This window comes from Podarcis muralis, chromosome 15, assembly GCF_964188315.1.
Source record: "Podarcis muralis chromosome 15, rPodMur119.hap1.1, whole genome shotgun sequence".
NCBI lineage: Eukaryota > Metazoa > Chordata > Lepidosauria > Squamata > Lacertidae > Podarcis > Podarcis muralis.
The window spans coordinates 14,206,870-14,228,774 of record NC_135669.1 but is presented as its reverse complement, the minus strand read 5'-3'; the positions used below and the strand labels follow the sequence as shown (position 1 = coordinate 14,228,774).

At 44.6% G+C, this 21,905-nt stretch overlaps 1 protein-coding gene across 4 annotated transcripts in view; it reads right to left on the bottom strand.

Annotated features, from left to right (window-relative positions):
- Positions 1–21,905, bottom strand: part of DCPS (decapping enzyme, scavenger) — a 58,025-nt gene that overhangs the window by 19,171 nt on the left and 16,949 nt on the right. For all 4 annotated transcript variants that reach the window (XM_077919230.1, XM_028707797.2, XM_028707794.2 and 1 more), the window contains exon 3: positions 1,777–1,922. In XM_077919230.1, the coding sequence (XP_077775356.1) occupies positions 1,777–1,922 (146 nt within the window). The remainder of the gene's footprint in view (positions 1–1,776; positions 1,923–21,905) is intronic.

Sequence of the window (21,905 nt, the reverse complement as noted above, 5' to 3'; positions counted from 1 at the left end):
TTTAGTCTTTAAGGAGAAAGGGAAGAAAACCTATCAGAGTATGGAGGGGCTAACTGATCCCACCCACAACTTCCCCACCCTGTCCTGTCCTGGAAAAAAACCAACAACCCACAAATCTTTACAATCTAAGAAACTTGTTGCAGAAGGACCAACGAATGGAGAAATAAAATAAAAAAGTGAATTCGGGTACCAGCTTATGTGACGTTAGTGACTGTTGTAACGAATGGGGATCTACAAAAACATTGTTGCAGGGTGGTTTGGTGCAGAGTTACAGCCAGCTAGCTACGCTCCCTTCCAGGATACTCCATTTCAGCCCCTATTCCCAAGGGCTTTCTGTTTCCCCTCCCTAACTGTCAGCCAGCATTCTGTGGTCCTTGAACATGCTCTCCTGACTGCGGCTGCACACACACACACCCTTGCACATGCTGATACCTCCCTCTTGGATGCAGATGCCAACATCTTGGCTTCGCAAGGATCCACACTCGGAGGATGGTTTTATGAACAGGTGGAACAACCAACAAGAGAGACAGTTCTGAGACAAGAGGAACCACCAGAGTGGGCCACGCTTTCTCCCCTGCCTAGTAGCTGTCAGTGGTGCTGTGTTGACCTTGCTGCAGGTTATCGGGAGGAAGAGGTGGAGACAGCAATGAGGTGCAAATGCACAAGCAGAGCCAATCCAATGCTCCTGATCTCTCCTCCTCCTTCCTGATAAACCACAGTGATGCAAGTGATAGGAGGTCAAGGAAGTGCTGCCCCTCTGCCAACTGCTACCACTACACACAAGTGGAATATTTACTGTTGGTGTCCCTGTCTGACTTTCTCGTTCTCCCTTCTTCAACCCCAGCTCAAGCCCCACCTCTCCCTAAAGTTCTTAGCTCTCAGCCAAATCAGAATGGATTGCATTGCTCATATTCCGCCCATGTTCATCTTCTCTTATCCCTCTCCTCTTCCTTCCCCCAAACACTCTCCCGATTCCCACTTATTGCAACTGTAAGCTCCTAAAGGCAGAGACCTGACTATTTAGCCATGTGTGAGCCAGTGTGGTGGAGCGTTCAGGGTGTTGGACTAGGACCTGGGAGACAAGGATTCTAATTCCCACTCACTGGGTGACCTTGGAGAAAAGGCAGGCTATAAAAAGCATAAACAAAATATTTTTATGGCACTAAAAAATAATGGTACAGACTTCGCGAAAAGTCACAATTATTGTGCACTAAATATCTACCCATGGTCTCTTGCTCAATGCAGAGGGCACAGAAGTCATATCCAAGTGGGAAAATACATCAGGAAACAAAACAAAACCTACTGTATACTGAATATTGCCAGAAGCCGGATGAAATTACATCCATTAGAAAAAGAAAAAAGCCAAACCAACTGCTAAATCTCGTTAAGTACTCATAATCATTCCTCTAAAAGCCTGAGTCACAAAAGCCTGTCTGAAAAGCCTGAGTCAGATAAAGTCTGCTTGCTAAACTCAGTGAGATATCCCTAAAAACAGTTCATTAAAGTCTCACCCAAGTGATGTTTAGGCTTCTGCTTCTGAACAGAGCTCTCCCCCATCCTGTCCCATCTTTTCTGAATTGAGGGGAGATTCATAAATAGCTTGTGGTAGAACTTTGGTGGTTGTGTGTGAAAAGTGTGGGGTGTCAAGGTAGGAAAAATCCACGATTTCACTGGGTTTTCCCCCAAGGTCTTGGGCGTACCCACTTTTTCATCTCCTTGGAACACAAACAAGGACCATACTGAGAAAGATTTATAATGAGTGGTTGCATTCCATACCTGAATACTGAAGCTCTGCGACTCGATAAAAGGCAGAGTAATTTTTTTGTAATCCTCCCCAGTCTCCTGGATGAGAGACAGTTCCTGACGCAAATATTTCTGAAGGTGTTTCTCCGTTGCTGGGTAAACCACAGTGGTTTTTATCTCTGAAATGTAAAGATAAGATTGCTATCAAAGAAGAGTAGTCTACATTCTTCCTTCTGTGTCCTTGATCAATTTCTAGGAATTGTCTGCATGGTGTCTGAAAAGCTAAATGGTGTGGTTGCCACCTAATCCTGCTTCCAATCAGGCCACAAGTTCTCAAGTCCTATCAAATGACTGAATATGCCATAAAGTTAAGCAATAAATTACAGGTGTAAAAACCACAAATTGGTTTTTGGATAGCATAGGAGGGCATGATGGGATGTGAAACCTGAAAGATATCTTACCATTCAGTTCTGGTCAATGGAAGGAAGTTCAGAGAGATCAGCCACAGTCAAATGAAACCCCAGGCAGCCTTCACAGCAGGGGTGGCGAACCTCCAGCCTATAGGCCAAATTTGGCCCACAAGGTCTTCTCATCTGGCCACAAACCATGCCCACCTGCCCCACTCTTGGCACCATGTGAGACATCAGATGTGGGGTAGGTAGAGGCACAGCTGGATCACTTGTGCTCTGTAAAAGGTAGGATTGGGCTCCCTGTGCACCAGCCGATACATGGGGAGTTGAATCCTGCGCCATTGCGATCTTCTCTCCACCCCGTGAACAAGCTTTGACAGAACACCCACCTGTGAACCACCTGGAATCATATAATTGACAGGTGAGTGGCCCTGCTCGCCTGTCAAAGTTGACCTTTGGGGTGGGGAGAGGTAAAGATCTGGCCCACCTGGACAAAAAGGTTTCCCACCCCTGCTTTACAAAGTTTCTTCTCAAGGAGATAGCAATCGCTTTTAAGTAATCAGTTTACTGAGCAGGTATTACAAGGGCACAGAAACAAGCACAGAGTTAAGTGGTGTCAATTTCCAAAGCAACAACAGCACCATGGAGCCCCCAAACCAGCACCTATCAAACTTTGCTTGCATACACTCTGCTACACCCATCAGGTTTGAGCTCCCACCCTGAAAGATGGATCTGGCTCGCAATCCAGCAGCTGGAAAATGGACAACATTCTGTTATTACCTTGTCTGTTAAGAGGCTGGGCAGCATAATACACTGCACCAGACTTCCCCACCCTGGTTTCCTCCAGATGTTTTGGACTGCAAGTCTCATCAGCCCCACCAGAACAGAGCAATGGAGCTTGTGGTCCAAGAACATCTGGAAGCCACCTGGTTGAGAAAGGCTGCTCTACACCATTGTTCCTGTTAATCAAGGTATCCCTTCTGGGCTTGTTGGGTTTGGTGAGCACTGTTTTAGGGTGATTCCCGGAGAGCATATCTCAGAAGGTGGAGCTGGGGCAGACCAGAGATAGTAACGCTAGCAAAAGGAAAAATCAACAACATGCATACCTAGGAACAAAGGCACCTTTCAGCTATAGACCTGTTGGGAAACTTGCACAAGACTTTCAAGAACTGGCTGCCCATGACAACTCAGCTGCGCTCATCACAAGAACTATGTGTTATTCAAAGAAGAAAAAGGAAGGTTGCCTTCACCCTAGAAGCCAAAAAAATGCTAGTTTGCTAGAAAAGTTTGCATAGATGTTCCCAGCAAAAGATGGGTGGGAAGGGACAAACTGGGGAGAATATTTGTTTGACTCTTATATTTCCAATGAGCAAAGCTGAACAACAACAAATTATGGACATACTGGACAGGACCACTTCCAAGGGAGAGGCTCTCAGACATAAGATGGATAAAAAATGTATACAACCCAACCCTCAGAGAAAACAGTTGGTCCAAATAAAGCCCAACTCAAATCCCTAATGGCACAAGAGTACATGGAAATGGACACATCAAGCAGATGTCCAGCCTGGATTGGCAAAGGCTTCGCTTTTGTTTGTTTGTCCTGGACTTGATTCATGCAGTCACGTTCTTTTGGTGGAAATCCAACCCAGGTGCACTAGAAGCAAGCTGTCTGAAGTCACAGCAGCAGATTGGACATGTCCTCTTTTTACTCGTGAGGAGGGGGATTTGAGCTCATATTGCCACATACATACTATAGGACAATTCATCTAAGCCCCATGGTGGTCCCCACAGCTGGGTTGCTGTGAGAGCCCAGACGCGCGAAGCCAGTTCTGCCTTCAGGAAAGGAGATGCAGAATTTGCCATACTATTCAACACCTTCCAATTCATAACACTGTTAGAGGAGGTTTAGTAACTTATTAAGAGTCTCCACATGGCTTCAGTGTGGAATCCTTTGTTTCCTCGATACAGAACTCTTTGTTACCTCTCAATATGTGAAACGTATCTTGCTTAACATTGAGATTCTTGATTGATGGATGACAGATGGGGTGCTTGTTTTTCGACCTCAGGTTCAGGGTTAAGTATGGAACAGTATTAGATCTTGCTTGTTAATTACAAGCATTTATCCAATAAGCAAAAATCTGTTGATAACCTTTTAAACTTTCTGACAGCTCAGCAAGAAGGATGATGCAGATGGTAGGAAGGAAATGGTGAAAGAATTTTTCGGTAGAAATTTGTGAGAAGTCATGCCGAAGTTTCTAGGAAGACAGCTCAGCAGTGAGGAAAAGTCTGGCGTCCCCCACATGGGCTGTGAGGCATCTGGCAAAACCCTGCTTTCTTTTGTCCATGCTGCAGATCTGAAAGGCTGGGTGGTTTTAACTGTGATTAGGAAACCCGACTGGGCCTGGCGACCCAAGGCAGTTGCCAAGGTGGTCCTCATAATTACAATGAAAGCCTTAGCCATAAAATCACAGAACTGGTAAGTACCTTCAGGGATCATCTAATCCAGGGTTTCCCAAACTTGGGTCTCCAGCTGTTTTTGGACTACAATTCCCATCATCCCTGACCACTAATCCTGCAAGCTAGGGATGATGGGAGTTGTAGTCCAAAAATAGGTGGAGGCCCAAGTTTGGGAAACCCTGATCTACCCAACCACCTGCTTGGGATTATTATTATTTTTTGGTAAACTGCTTTGAATTGCTGTTACAGTTTTTCAATCAAGCGGTGTATAATTTTTTGATTACATGAATATACAAATAAAGCTTTAGTGCAGAAAGCAACTACAGCTTCCCTGACAGAGGCCCGGCCAGCCTTTCTTTAAATACCTCCAGTGCCTGAAAGCCCACCTCTTCCTGAGCCAGTCTGCTCCACTATCAAAACAGTTTGCACTGCTAGGAAAGTATCTTCTGATATTTAGCTGAAATCTGCTTCCCTGCAGTTCCCACCTGTTGGTTCTAGTCCTGGCCTCTCAGCAAAAGAGAACAAATCTTCTCCATCTTTTGCGTGACACCCCTTCAGATACCTGAATGCTGGTATTATGCCTCCCTCTCAATTTCATCTCTCCCACCCCCAGCCCTGTGCCCATGGTGCCAAGTGATCCAACTCCAAATGAAATAATTGGTTACAGTATGATCCCAATTCCTTTCCTTCGTTCCTCTGAACTTAAACCGGGCTGCAAAGGAAGATTCAGTTGCAGGAATCAGCTGTGCTTGGCAGTTCCTGAGTTGGTCTGCCTTGCTTGCCAAGAAACAATCTGGAGCGCATTTTAAGGCTCCTGTTTCTTTCCTCATAGCAGCACCTTTACACTTGACCTCACGTAAGACATCAAGTATAGATGGGCACAGTGTAAATGGCTTTGTAGACCAAATCAGAATTCCTATGGAGAGTCCCCATTGCTGTTCTAAACACACCCAACTTTTTCATACTTTCCTCATAAGGACTTGTCTTCCAGAGCTCTCATCACCCTGGTCACTCTTCTCTGGACACAATTCAACAATGTCTTCCTTAAAATGTGGCATCCAAAACTGGACCCAGGAATGCAGACATGGACCAGTGCTGAGTAGAGCACTGGTCTACTCTACACTATGAGACTGAGAGCTAGTGCAGTGAAATGGTTTGGGTGTCGGAATAGGACTTGGGAGACAAGGATTCAAAGCCCCACTCACCAATGAAGTTCACTGGGTGACCTTGGGCCAGTTGCTGTCTCTCTGTCTAACCTACCTCACAGGGTTGTTGTGGGGGTTAAATGACGAAGGGGAAAACCGTGTACGCCACCTTGAGCTCCTTGGAGAAAATGGTGGGATAAAAATGCAATACATACTGTACATACCAACATACTTCTTATGATATGGACACTATTCTCCTGTTAATGCAGCCTAAGACTGCTTTAGCCTTTTAAAGCCGGAAAATGGATGTAATACCTTCAGAAATGTAGCATGTTAAAAAAAAATTGTCAATTCTTTCCTTTCTGGTATCACAGTTTCTTGCAATCCTTCCTCTTTGTCCCATTTCTGCTTTCCGTCTCTGCACGTGTTCCTTCATTGCATGGAACCAGCTGCCAACGCTTCTGACCAGAGTCACTTGGGTGACTATTCTTACACATCCGATTCCGTTTGCTACACTAATAAACCACAAAGAATGTGCCTTTTTGCATACACTGGAATGCTCATTCAGCTGCTGCTCGCAGGTCATGATAGCACTGGGAACATGGAAGCCACATAACTGTTTCCATTTCAATGCAGAAATGCATTCATTTTATCTCTAGCTATCAGTTAACCTGCAGACCAAGCTTGTTGCTAATGAACGTATTTCTGAGTATCCCTGAGGATTGCAAGAGCAAAAAACTGAACTCTCATGACTGGAGGCTGCTTGCTACCAGTCCAGACACTGAAAATCCCCCGTAGGAAACTGGCAGGCTCTACTGGCAAAAAGAGAGGGTCAGTGCAAATGTCAGCACCCTTCATCATAGCTGCTGCTAATTAGCTAGGCTGAAATAGAAGGGGGAGCAAACCCCTGGGTGAGTGACCCTCCCAATTTCCCAAAACTGCAAAACAGCAAATGTGCCAGAGGAGCCTGAAAGTGTTTACTACAGTCTGCAAAATAATCTGGACATTTCAGGGCCCAGGAAGTGCAGCTGAGTGCTTTTTCTCATTGGTTCATCCCATTTATTCTGGTGTGGGGCTTGATATTTATTTATTTGTAATTTTAATGAATGTTTTGTTTATATGTTATGTATTGTACCCTACCCAGGTATTTGCCCTAACCCTGAGCTAGGTGGACAAATGCTTTGACTCCAAATAAGATGTCTTCCCATTTTCTTCTTATGGATTGTGTGGAAAGAGAGAGCTGTCCTGCTCACCCTCCAAGTTTAAGTCTTTAACAGATACTTGCTACCCATTTTCAAACTTTGCCTTCCATCAATGAAGACTAGGATCTTGAGCCTACATGAAGAAAAGCTGAGGTGCCTAGGAGTCCTCATACACCTCCCCTCTCATACTGTGATATCTAATTACTTGTTAATGGCATGGGATTTAGCACCCTGCCTTTTCCACTCTCATTTGCTCCAACCTCTGCACCGTAAGAAACATGCAGCATGATTTAATAGATGCCAAGAGGTTGTTTTGTGCTTAATGAAACACAGCTAATATTCTCAGTTTATGAAACCATCAAACTCAGTCAAGTCAACCCTGGATAAATCACAAGGCATTTTAATTTCCACAGCTACACATCGTCGGGTTCAGATTAAAACGGAAGCCATGGAAAGCACACTCAAGACACAGATTCAGCTAATAGCAAAAAATAAACAAATAGCCCCATATCAGAACAGTGCAGAGAAGCCATGCCAAGCAATCTCTAGCCTATGAGCAAAAATGCTACCGCTAATACCATTAGTGTTGGAAGTAGAGAAAGGATTGCAACTGGAAAAAGTCAACAGGATCCCAGGGAGACACAGAGCACAGCATGAACTTATAGAATGCAGTATCGTAAGATTTGGTGATTGTCCACAGGCTTAAATGACTTTCAAAGGGAATCAGACAAACTCAGGGAGGAAGAGAAGTATTTCAATGGCTATTAATCATGATAGCTAGACAGACCCTCCAGGTTTAGTGGCAGTATATCACTGAATACTACTTGCCAGCGGTGGCACAACAGAAGGGAAGGCCTGTTGCTTTCGTGCTCTGTGGGCTTCCTGGAGGTCTCTGGTTTGCCACTGTGAGAAACTGGATGCTGGAAAAGTTGGGTCCTTGGTATGATCTAGAACTCTGTTTCTTATACCAGAACAGAACTTCCCCTTGCTTTTGCCAAGAAAGTAACCAGGGGGTGATTGCAAAGAAATAACAAATGCTCCAGGTCCAAAAGGGGAACGTCAGCGATGGATGCGAATTAGACCTTTCCCCAATATTCTGCCCTTGCCAGTTAAGGCTCACTTGCAAAGCTGCACCTGCCCTCCAAGAAAATTTCTGATAGCAGATTGGAGCTCCACCTGATGGAAAGGCAAGTGAATACAATTTCTGTCTCTTTGCCATCCATTATCTCTGTGCTGTTACACGTATGCTCAAATGCATGTAAAAGTTATAAGCCGATTGTCTGCCCCTGAATCTAGGTTCCCACGCTTATAAGCTGCTTATCAGCTCTTGTATCTAAAGGCTTGGTTGTACTTCAGGCATAATTTATCACCCAGACAGATAATAATCGGCAGAGTATTTGGAAACTGTTCACCTGTACCAGCACAAAAGCCATTAATCCTTTGGAATCAAGTTCCAAGCTTAGGCAGTGTGCTTTAGGTTCAGTTCTCAAAGACGTCAGCTGAAGAATCATCCAGAAGAGGGAAGAGATACTAGCCGAGATCACAAATCCTCCTGCCAGCGAACCCTTTGTCTCGCTTCTTCTTTATTTCCCATTGTTTACAAAGTTGCAAATCCCTTCAGAAATAACTAGAAAATGGAGTGCTGGGGAAGAGTACTGTGCCACAAGAAATAAAACAACACACACACAGAGAGGAGGCTGCCTGGTGTGTTTCTGAATGAGTTGGTGTTTGCTGGCCTTGCTCTTTCCAACTAAGTTGTATCCAACTAGATTCACTGGAATTAATGGAACCAACTTAGTTATGTCCATTATTTTCAGTGGGTCTACTCTTAGTAGGATTAACATTACTAGGGGTGGGTTATCTTGCTGGCTTCTCAGTGCTGGGCATGACGGGATCACTCAATCAGTCTGATGCACCACAACTGTACAATCACAAGGGAGGCTGCCTTCTGCATCTCTGCACGAGTCACTGCTCCAGTCTAGCTTCCTTCTAGCCAGTCTTAGCTGTGGGCAAGCTATTCCCACATTGGGTGTGATTACAGCATTCAATCACTCCATTCAGGAGCAATGTTCAGAACGGTGACTCATGCAGAAAAAGAGCAGGAGGGCTCTTGCAGTAGGAAGGATTATTATTACTTTTACATTCACAACAAGTAGGCCTTTAAGCTCCAAGACTCAAATCCAATGTGCTATTTTATTTAAATCCTTTCCCCATGTTCTGTACCCCTAACTCAAATTCTCTCTCTCAAAACACACTATTATTAGTCCGGGGGGGGGGGGGGGAGAGACAGCAAAAAGTAGGAAGGAACATGGGAGTCAACCTAATTAGGGCAGTCCTCATTGCCCAGTATTGTCTACTTTTACTCTTCAGAGTTCTGGCAGGAGATGCCAAGGACTGAAATTTGGACCCTGATGATAAGAAGTCCCAGGCTCATATGCTCACCCCTTGCTGGGGCAGCTTCTCGCTTCAATTAACCACAGTTTAGCATTATGTCTACATCCTAAACTGTGGCTGATCTAAACTATGGCTTGTTGAAACAAAGAAGCTTCCACCTTGAAGTTAGCGTGTTTCTCCCAAAAAGAGAAATAGTTAAGATTAACCAGTTTGTTGGGTTCAAACAACACAGCTAGGTGTGGTGATTAAAAAATGGAAGCAAAAGCTTCTGATTTTTCTCCTTGCAGCCATGCCAAATGAAACATTTTTAAAGCTTCTTTGGTTAAAAGTGCAGTTAACCAGGATTCTGAAGGACGCATCCGTGCGGTGTGATTATCAGATGCATGTTGCTCTCCTCATATCCACTCTTGGTAAATGCATCAAAGAGAAAAATCAAGGTCATTTAAGGGACCACTCCAAGATTAATGTAGGTACAGGAAAGTCTCGGGAACTACAGCTGCAGCAATTGGATGAATGCTCCCAGAACATGTGGAGAGTGTTTGTAGTGAGTTTACAGTAGGCAATGTAAAAAATCAAGGCCCGTTTAACTTTAGATTAAAATTTTTGGCAAGTACTTTTGCTGGAAAGGGGATTTAGGCTTTTACCTCCTGAGTCTGATTGTTCTGACTTCAGGAAGTGTAAACCAACTAAAGCATTCAACCAATAAAGAAATAACAAGAGGGGTGAGGTAAAAAAGCTTGTTGAGCTCTTCTAAGCTGGAGATGATCCACAGATGACTGTGGCTCCAAAGGAGCTATTACTAGCTGCAGGGGAAATGCCATAAAATTGAAACACGGTACATGGAAAATATACATAAATACAATGAGCTATCCGGTTCATTTTTTAAACAAAAGTAGTGGATGTTTTCATTCATTCTGGGAAAATGAGCAGATTTCAAACAAAATCCACTTGCACACCTTACAGCAACTCGCAAGTGTCCTCTTCTTTATCAAAGAATAGAGAGCAAACTTTGTGTGTTAATTCCGCCTGCCATCAACTTGGCAGCAGCCCTTTCCTCAAGCTACAGCAGAGGAAGGGAAGGGAAGCAGGACCACCATCAGGACCACTGAGAGACAACATCTGACTTCTCCACGTCTTGAATTTTTCTGCCCCAGCTGGTCATGATAAGAACTCTGCTTTCCCCCCTCTTCTCTCCCATTCAGGGCCTGCTCAATACAATTTGCTGCCTGAGGCGAAGGACAAGATGGCGCCCTCTCCCAAGACACATACAGAAGCCAACAGGACGAGTAGTTGAATTTTACTCCAATATTGATGAAATGACTTTATCTTCCACTGCACATTGTATCTTCCATTTCCACTAGCACAGGAGGTAGAGTGCTACATGGCACTCATAGCACTGGCCACCGCCTGCACCACAATATCTGCCGCCTGAGGCAGCTGCTTCACTTTGCCTCATTGTAGGGATGGCCCTGCTCCCAAACCGTTTTCCTTTTATGTCATGTACTGTATTTGTGACTGTAAGCATGAGGTCACGGACCATCTTATTACTGTTCTTGGTCAGGTGCTCTAGGAGCCTTTTTAATCTGTCAAACGAAAATTAACAATTCATGCTAAAAACAAGGTAGCTGCCTTGCAACATGAAGATGGGGAATGCAGACTTTCTCATTTTCTATTGGAGATGGCATGTTTTCTCCCTCGATAGCCCCTTCATCTGATCCTCCCTTCCTCATCCACTCTGAAGCACATTCCCTTCGTGCAACAGTTGAGGGTTGGGGCATAAACGACTGCAATGAGAAGCACTTCATCCCCTTCTTTTAACTGGACTATAAATGTCTACACGTAGCATCCAGGTTGCAAGATGCTGCAGTTGCACATCTGATCCTAAAAAGGAGGGCCTTGCAGGGAGACCTATGCACTCACCGGAGTCGTTTTGTTCAAGGGTCGCAATGGCCCTATGTATGATTTAATGAAGCTCTTTTGAGGAAAGATATATAGCAAGCAACCCAGGTGCACATGATTTTGATTTCTCTTAAAACACTCATGTTATCTCCCTGCCCGCCTGCCCCAAATCACACTTGATATTGTGTCTTTACCCCAATGAATCTGTTCGTTCCCATTTCTTTATTCCTAGAGCTCAAGTGACATCAGTAAGAGATAGCTCCATTCTGGAACTGGCAGATCCTCCTTTCATATACTGGGGAATTCTCACTTACGTGGGGGTTCTGTTCTGGGTCGCCATGTGCATCCGTGGGACATGTGCAAGTCCCTTTCACCCTGTTTCCCACCCCATGTCCTGCGGACTACCCCTGAATTAAAATATGGGGACTATATGAACTACTAGCAGATCCAAACGGCAACAGAGACAGTCAGTTCTACCCACCCAAGATGCCAGCATGTATTTATAGGTGTCAACAATACTATTGTTTCTGCTGTGAACCCAAGTTAAGTTCACACCAGAAGGTGGGACACTGCTACAAAATCCCTTTCCCTGGAGCTTATTGCTCCCACCAGGGAGCACGAACAGCCATTCCTCCCCCTCTGAGAGGTTTCCCCTTTCTTGTCTCCTTGGACAATATAGCCAGGATTGGGGAATAGCTTGCAAGTACAGTACAAAATGGAAACAATTTCGAGGGGTTTCTATGTGGTAATCAGATGTAATGCATATGTATAATGATGTGCTAACCTAAATAGCAATTTGTTTCAAAACCAGAATTTCATGGGGGAGGTTTCCCTCTCAGCCCAGAGTCAGACAGCCTGGCAGGGTTAGCTTTTTCATTCCGTGCCAGAACTCTGGCTTGATGGAATTCACAGGAAAAATCGTGCTAACGCAAAATGCAGAAAAAGCCACAGAGGCAGTCTGGTCCAGTTCCCACCATCCACGTGTTCGAGGAACAGTCTCCCGGCATCAGTGAAGAATTCTTTTGGAGGAAGTCGGAATGAATGAAAGGCAAAGCCAGGCTCCCACTCGCTGCAAAGTAGCTATAACAGAACATGCAGAGACCAGGAGCATTAGGGAGCAGGGTGGTGGCGGGGAGCCCCTGCTGTCATGGTGCAGACTAGAGGGATGGGAACAGACATTCCTGTAGGTGGGACAACTGGAGCTCTTGCCTTGAAGGTAGGGAGGAAGAAGAGGAGAAGGCATGGAGAGCAACTGAAATCTCAGCAGCACTAAGCTACATGAGGTCACTCAGGCCTGGTCTACACTGGTGTTCTTCAATCTTCAATCTTGGGTCCCCAGGTGACTACAATTCCCATCATCGCTGACCACTGAGCTATGCTGTCTGGGAATGATGGAGTTGTAGTCCAACAACACCTAGGGACAACAGTGGCTTACTCCAGTAGTCTTCACCTTTTCCAGACCCTGGGACCACCTTGAATCCTGACATGCAAATAGGGACCCACTTCTCTCTTTTTTTTACCATTTATTTGTATGGTGGTAGTGTTGCTCTATAGTAAAAGCTATGGTTTTCCCAGTAGTGATGTATGGAAGTAAGAGCTGGACCATAAATAAGGCTGATCGCCAAAGAACTGATGCTTTTGAATTATGGTGCTGGAGGAGACTCTTGAGAGTCCCGTGGACTGCAAGAAGATCAAACCTATCCATTCTTAAGGAAATCAGCCCTGAGTGCTCACTGGAAGGACAGATCCTGAAGCTGAGGCTCCAATACTTTGGCCACCTCATGAGAAGAGAAGACTCACTGGAAAAGACCCTGATGTTGGGAAAGATGGAGGGCACAAGGGGAAGGGGACGACAGAGGACGAGATGGTGGGACAGTGTTCTCGAAGCTACCAACATGAGTTTGACCAAACTGTGGGAGGCAGTGGAAGACAGAAGTGCCTGGTGTGCTCTGGTCCATGGGGTCACGAAGAGTCCGACACGACTAAACAACTAAACAACAACAGTGTTGCTGTCACCATAGATCAGGCTGTAACTCAGTAGTGGGTCCTGTCCCACAAGCTGAAGACCAAAGGTCCACACAACAGAACAGGGATCAGGTGAAAGGTGGTGCTTGTGTTTGTTATTCCTAATGCTCCCCTATGTACAAAAATGCTTGCAAAGAGAACCCCCCCCCCCCCCGCAATGTTTATATTCCAACCTTTCCCTCAACAATCTACAAAACAATTTAACAATTTAACAAAAAGCAGCCAATGGCATTCCCCCACAAAACACAAAAGACGGACAAACAGAAGAACAATAGCACCACAGCAATAAAAACAACAGAGCTGAACAAGGGCAGACTGAATGCAAAGAGAGAACTACTTCTCATCTAAAATCCATCAGTAAGGAGGCCAAACAAGTCTTCTTTGGTTTTGAGTTCTAACTCTGAAAAGGCCCTGGCTTGTGCAGCCCCTCCCACCAGCCCCAGTGCATTAGAAATGAAGAAGAGGAGGACAGAATATGGCAGAAGAGCCTCTAAAGAGGAGATAAAAAAGTGGGGTGGTTCATAATGGAGACAGCTGTCCTTAAGATATCCTTCAGGGCCAAAGCTTTGAAGATCACAAGCAATCTTTCCATGATTTGAGGTGCTCCACATATTCCAAGGGCTACCCCCCAGTTTCCAAAAACCACTTCTGGAGAGGAACCTCGGTACATCTGAACACTAGGCTACATGCCAGCCATGCAAAACCCAGAGATTCTGGCACACACAGGTATCTCCATTGAGGCATGAAAGAGGCGTTATCACACTTCAAGAACACATTTCAGCCACGCAAGAATGCTTGAGGAAGGCATGGAACAGGGCTGGTGACGGATGTGGCCTAGGGAGAGTCCTGAGGGCCAGGTAGAGAGGGCTGGAGGGCCGCATTTGCCCCTAAGGCCCAAGGATCCTCACCCTGGCTGAAGGCTCCTCTTTTTGCAACATTACCAGGTCTGCCCAATTGTTCCTGCAGATGACACAGCCTTATTATTATTATTATTATTATTATTATTATTATTTATTACCAAAGCAAACCTGGGCAGTAGGCAAATCATAATTATTTAGAAAGCCGAAAGTGGACTTGTTCAGGCAGATGCAGAGGCCTACAGTGTGTGCATCTCATACTACAGCCAGCTATCAACCCACTGTCATCTCTATTGATATGGATTTTAGGGGGGGGGGGATCCCATACAAATTAGAGCAATGGACATAGAAGTTTTTTGGACTTCAACTCCCACCATCCTCTACCACTGGCCATCCTGCTGGGGATCCTAGGAGCTGTAGGCCAAAGCAGGCACTGCGTTGTTTTCCCCAGCCTTAGAGTAACCTAATTTTGCATGTTTATTTTGCTTGTATTTACTAAACAAAGCTAAAAGCCTCGGAACTGCCAGGCTTCCCATTATGTGCTTGCAATTGGCGCGTGTTCATTGTTGCTAATGAACTTACGAAATGGAAAACATTGCACCACAGTGTATAACATTCACCCCCCTCCATTCCCATTTTATCTTCACAAAAGCCCTGAGAGGCAGGTTGGGCTGAGAGATATGAAAATGGCCCAAGGTCACCCAGTCAGCTTCATGGCTGAGTGGGGATTCGATCCTTTTCTTTCCAGTCACAGCCCGACACAGAAAATCCATTATCTGTCTTACCACTTTTGTCTCTAGCCATGGAGGCAAAGAATAAGGGGTCGTGGCCAACTACTCCGAGTAGACCCATTAGTCATGTCCATTAACTTCAATGTGTCTACTCTGAATAGGACTAGCATTGGCTGCAGCCCACGATTAAAAAGCACCTAGGAGAAAAACCTTTCATGGGCCACCAAAGTCGTGTCTCTGGCAAATCTGTTTCTATGATTCACGCTCTCAAATGATCCTATGCCCTCAATGGAAAAGGGAAAATTGGCACTATGAGGCTTGCCATTTTGGGGCATCTCACATCAGTGGAGGTTGCCATTTGATGTATATATTTAGACCACCAGGGAGTAAAGTGGAGCAAGAATAACCCATAGCCACGCAACAGCATCTCACACAGCAGAAGACGGGACAGACTGGTTTTCTCTGATTATGGCTTTTCTAAGATTATGGCTTTTCATCCTCAACTGCAAAAACAACCTAAGACCACTAATTAGCAGACATGACTCAAGCAAAAGGTGGCAGCCGGCTGAGGAATGGTGTTTTAAAACAAAAGCCCATGTTCAGACAGGCACTTCACTTACAGACCTCACGGCTGGCCAAACCTAACCACAGCAGTGGGTCGGAGAGCTTTAAAAAAAAGAAAATCACATTTGGCAACCAATGTGCCCCCTTTGGTTTCAGATAGAACATAAGTAGACAAGTCTAAAAAGCCTGGAACACAAATGTTCACAGCCCTCTAGTAGCTATGGTGGCTCATTTAGCAGAAGTAATGTGTTTAGCGATAACTCTGGACGTGTTGGGTTCTGACCAAACTAAGTCTCCTGCTGTATATTGTGATCTTGGAGGCTTAGTTTGGTCAGAATTGAGTATACACTTCTAGCTAGAGTGTAAATACATTACAGTCGTACCTTGTTTGCCAAACGCCTTGGAACTTGTCCGTTTTGGCTCCCGAACTATAAAAAACCGGTTTTCGAACATTTTTCGGAAGCCGAACATCTGACGCGGCTTCCATTTGAGCGCAGGAAGCTCCTGCAGCCAATCGGAAGCCGTGCCTTGGTTTTCGAATGGTTTCGGGAATTGAACAGACTTCCTGAACGGATTAAGTTCAAGAACCAAGGTATGACTGTACAGCTTTGGGATCCAGTTCTCCACAACCACATTGGGAATGTTCTGTGCAGTTTTGGGAACCACGTCTCCAAAAAGGAGATCACAGAGCTGGATGGGAAAGGCAGATGAAAGGGCAACTAAAGCTACAAATCTGTTGCCCTCCACCTATATTGGAATACAATTCCCATCAGACCCAGCCAGTTTGAGTGTGCTAATGGGCCAAAAAAATCTGGAGGGCACCAGATGCAAGACGGTTGCTATTCACATTTAAGCCGAGAAAAAGTTCCAGAAAATGCAGTGGGTGCAATCCTAGGTGGACACGCCCAGGAATGCACTGGATATCGGCCAAGGAATGGGAGCATCTTCCCTGCAAAGAAACACTAAAGCACCTTGGAGCTTGTTAGCATAGAAGACAGTGAGTGGATAGAGATGCTTGACAGATGTTTATAAAAACTATTAATAACATGGAGGAGTGTATAGAGATGAATCCACCCACTCGCTTCATACTAGAACCCGAGTGACCCAATGAAATTGACGTGTATTTTATTCTGGAGCAAAACATGAAAGTATTTCTTCATACCAGGCAGAATTAATTTATAGAAGTAGGTGCCAAAGCATGTTCTGGAAAACCCTGGGACTCCTCAGAAGTTTGTTAGGAGATTGCTCAATGAGAAGACGAGTAATGGTATGAGCTCCTGTAGGTGCCTTGTTTTTAAGTTCCTATAATTTGTAGCTGGATGTGGGTGGCACAGTGGGTTAAACCACAGAGCCTAGGACTTGTTGATCAGAAGGTCGGCGGTTTGAATCCCTGCGATGGGGTGAGCTCCCGTTGCTCGGTCCCTACTACTGCCAACCTAGCAGTTCGAAAGCACGTCAAAGTGCAAGTAGATAAATAGGTACCGCTCTGGCGGGAAGGTAAATGGCTTTTCCGTGCACTGCTCTGGTTCGCCAGAAGTGGCTTAGTCATGCTGGCCACATGACCCAGAAGCTGTACGCCAATAAAGCGAGATGAGTGCCACAACCCCAGAGTCGGTCACGACTCGACCTAATGGTCAGGGGTCCCTTTACCTTTAATCTGTAGCTATTTTATGGTGTTGGTCTTTCTGTATTTGGGTTTTTATACAGGATTGGAATTTTCGGATCCACTGTGGAATTTTTATTGTATTGCTGTTGTGCTCTAACTGATTTTGCCAAAGTCTAGAAAAACTTGTTTTACAAGGCGCCCCACAAAGATAATAAAGGCAGAGCATTTTTCCTGAAATACAGCTTTCCAAAACATGCACTCCTGCAATGCATATTTGCAGGGGGCTTTCAGTTGGGTCAGGCTTTCAATTAACAGGAGTTGACAGCAAGGACAGGCCATTTCCATTCTGTGTCATAAGTCTGTTTTGTCTCTCATTTTCTGTGGATTTTTCAAATTGCACCAAATCCACATTTAAATTGTATACATTTTATACACACTTGCCCCTAATTACACATTTTGCATGCATTTCCCCTCAAATCACACATTTTTGTACGCTTTTTAAAGAACCCCCGTCCCCAAGTATGTATTTTGTGTGCATTTTTCCTGCAAAAAAAAAAAAAAAAGTTTTTTTTAAAAAAACTGAAACTCACAAAATTCTGAGAAGTGCACAATCCAATCAGCAATTGCATTCTGATCTCTGTGTAAGTCTTGGAACTGTGAATGAGGCCAGTTCACTTTAAAATGAGGACCAAACAAAATTATCCTCCATCCCTAAACCATAATGCCTATCAGGCCATATCATTTGAACCTAAACTCAGCCAAAAATCTTCTGCGATCTGGAGGAGATCTGTGGCAGATACAGAAAGGTTCCCCAGTTGTGGTAGATCAGGGGTCAGCAACCTTTTTCAGTCATGGGCCGGTCCACCGTCCCTCAGACCTTGTGGGGGGCTGTACTATATTTGGGGGGGGGGGATGAACGAATTCCTATGCCCCACAAATAACCCAGAGATGCATTTAAATAAAAGCACACATTCTACTCATGTAAAAACACGCTGATTGGCGGACTGTCCACGGGCCACATTGAGAAGGCAATTGGGCTGCATCTGGCCCCCAGGCCTTAGGTTGCCTACCCCTGTGGTAGATGTTCTGGAAAAGGTTCTTCTACAACCATTGATTAAACATATCCCTTCCCCCCTGGGTTAGGAGGTATGGTGGGATTCTAATAGAACAGTAGACATCATTAGCTTCAATTTATTGGTGCGTGTATTTAGGCTTGTATCCCATCCCACCAGGTAAACATTAGCTGTGTTAAGCACATAATCAAACCAAGTACCCAAAATAGTGTGTCGAGGTAACTGTGGTCAACAATACAGGGGACCTCTTGAATTGACTGCTGAAATAAATATCATGTAAACCTCATGTTGATGAGAATGTAAACCAAGATCAATATTTTAGGCTGCAACAGTACACCTGTCTGCATGGGCTCATGTCAAAAATAAGTGAATTGGACTTGTGTACACATATTTAGGACCAGAGTGGTAGTTTTGGCTTTTAAGCAGATCCTATTTGGGCAGGGTAAACAAGCCCCTACTGAGGAATAGCACGACTAACTATAAAGTAATTCTAATTTCTAATTTCATATGAACAAGGTGGTGTGTATGCTGCGATTCCATATGTCCACACACACACACACACAGAGGGAAGAAAAGGAAGTTCAATATTTAATTGCTTAAGCTGCATCTCTTTGGGGTTATTCATTTACGTATTTAAAGAATTTTTATCCCACTCTTCAGCCAAAAGCAGCTTTCAGAGCAGTTTAAAGATCAATGAAAGCAAGACAGTCCCTGCCCTCAGGCCTACACTCTAAAATACACTACACAAAAGGAAAATGGATTGGGAAATACGCATACCCAGGTACCAGTTTTTATTTACAAGTTCCTCTAATGACCAGCTGGGTTAGAAACTATTCTAGATGCTTAAATGATAACTGTGTTAAATAATGGTAAATGATTTGAAGCGTTAGTAAGTTTTGATTAACTACGTGTAATTATTAGAAAATTGGGTAAATGGATATGGAAATCTAAGAGAATTTTTTTAATATAAGGAACCAGAAGAAGGGATGGAGGGAAGTCCGGAGAAGAAAAGGTTTTGAAAAGATATGGCAACAATGGGGAATTGGGGAGGGGTGTAAAAATGTTCTTTTTTATTGGTGTTAATGTGGAATTAAATTGTAGAAAATAATAAAAGTTTATTTAACAAAAAAGAAGAAATTGCTCAAGGAAAAGAAGAATGAAAGGATGCGGACCCGCTCTCTCTCTCTCTCTCTCTCCCCCCCTCCCACTGATCTGCATATTCATCCAGGAAGTGCAAATAAAGTCAGTCTGTTTAGAAATGTGGATTGAACAAAATGGTCAAGGATCCTTAACCTCCAACTCATCATGCCCCAGCGTTATAAAAATGATGAATCTCCTTGTTTTTAACTTAATTCTAGCTACAGGCTCTGAATTATGCTAGGTAATTTCATAGAATCATAGAATCATAGAATCATAGAGTTGGAAGAGACCACAAGGGCCATCGAGTCCAACCCCCTGCCAAGCAGGAAACACCATCAGAGCACTCCTGACATATGGTTGTCAAGCCTCTGCTTAAAGACCTCCAAAGAAGGAGACTCCACCACACTCCTTGGCAGCAAATTCCACTGTCGAACAGCTCTTACTGTCAGGAAGTTTGGTGCTTTTGGCAATGGCAGTCGGAGGCAGCACTTTGGGAAAACACAGCAAAGGTTGGTGGACAAGCAGGGGAATGGCCCTGAGAAGTAAGAAAGCTTTGGGGAGGGATTAGGCATTTGTTGAAGGAGAATGACTCATGAGCTGATGTTGCTGTTCCTCCCTCTGCCCAGCCAAGGACAATGTCTGGATTTCCAAAAGGTTTGTCTCACTGCCTGCCTGATCCTTCCAGCTGGCGACAGCTGTTGAGTCTTAGCAGTCATAATGTGCAGCCACAAGCATTGCCTTGGAAAACGGAAAGAAAATTCTCAAATTCTGCCAAAATTTCCAAGACCACAACTATGGTTCTTCTCTCCCTAACGCAAGCAGAGCTTCTCACTCTTCCGCTGAGGCACACTCATTTTCTCAAATAAGACTGGAGTGACGTTTCTCCAGTCTTAGACTGTGCAAAAAGGACACCAAGAACTGCTGGAGCCCAAGGGGAGACCAGTCTACTCTGTTTTGGCATGCATCAGGGTTCTGGGCACGTCTGGAAGCCATGTGCACCAAATCGTGCAGAAGCACAACAGGGAACTGCCTCAAAGAGCAGGTTGTTTTGCTGCATCATTGCATTCAGAATGACTAAACGTTCCGGTCTTACTTCATGCTGAGATGCAGAAGAATTTCTTGCTCCATATGACCAGAGCAGAGCAAGGCCAGAAGGAGCAAATCATGTAGCAATGCAGCAGACAGCCTCCCCTGGAGATGGGTTCTCAAGTACAGTGGTACCTTGGTTCTCAAACGGCTTGGCTTCTGAACAAATGGGCTCATGAACGCCGCAAACCTGGAAGTAAGTGTTCCGGTTTGTGAACGTTTTTTGAAAGCCGAACGTCCGACACAGCTTCTGCTTGAGTGCAGGAAGCTCCTGCAGCCAATCAGAAGCCGCACATTGGTTTTTAAACGGGTTCAGGTGTCGAACAGTAGATTAAGTTTGAGAACCAAGGTACCATTGTACAGTGGTACCTCGGGTTAAGTACTTAATTCGTTCTGGAGGTCTGTTCTTAACCTGAAACTGTTCTTAACCTGAAGCACCACTTTAGCTAATGGGGCCTCCTGCTGCCGCCACGCTGCCAGAGCACAATTTCTGTTCTCATCCTGAAGCAAAATTCTTAACCCGAGGTAGTATTTCTGGGTTAGCGGAGTCTGTAACCTGAAGCGTATGTAACCCGAGGTTACCACTGTACTTCTAAAAGGAGATCATGATCCCAGTTGGTATCTGCATTGGAGCTGAATTGATTTTATACATGTGCTGGAGCTGTTTTAAAGTTTTGAGATCTAGCTAGATCAATCTATCTATTTTTAAAAAACGGTTTTTATATATGCAATTGTTATTAACTGTTTTTATATACATACCTTTTTTAAAAAAATAAATTCTTATTATACATTAAATTGAAGTCATCCATAAACAAACAACTTAGACAAATTTGCAGGGGATAAGGCTATCAATGGCTACTAGCAAGGATGCTGTGCTCTGCTTTTGCAGTTGGAGGTAGTTGCTGGAAACCACAGCTGGGGAGAGAGTGCTCTTGTGCTTGGGTCCTGTTTGGTTAACCACAGGCATCTGGTTGGTCACTGTGAGAACAAGATGCTGGAGTAAATAGGCAACTGGTCTGATCCAGGAAGCTCTTTGTACGTTCTTCAAAACAGCAGGAACAACACAGCAACCTTTAATTACTTAATTTATTTCTTGGATCATGCTGTTAATTCTCTTAGGGCACGTAGCTGTGGGTTACTGTCCCAATTACTAATGTCTACATGTTCAAATCTGTACCCTAGGCCTCCCCACCCTATTTCCCCCCTTCTGTATTGGGTGTACGCATTGTGCAAACAGTTCAGAAAAGCTGGAGTCTTTCTCTTAGGTCCCGCCTAGGAAGATTTAGACTTCTCCCCATGATCCAATATCTTTTAACTGCAGCACGGTACATCAAAATTGCACGCGGCTGCACGCTGCTGCTTACATAAGCCTGCCGTAATGGGATTCTAACATACGCCAGTGCCTGGCTTTTACGGAGCATTAACCACCCAGTGTTTCTCCTGGACACACGGTACCTTTCTACGGCTAAACTGGATTAGATTGCCTCTTGCTGGAAATTGCATCTACTGTTCACAAAACACATGCTGTCATAACAGGGAAGTGTGACAGACTCTGGAAACTGGCCTAACAGAA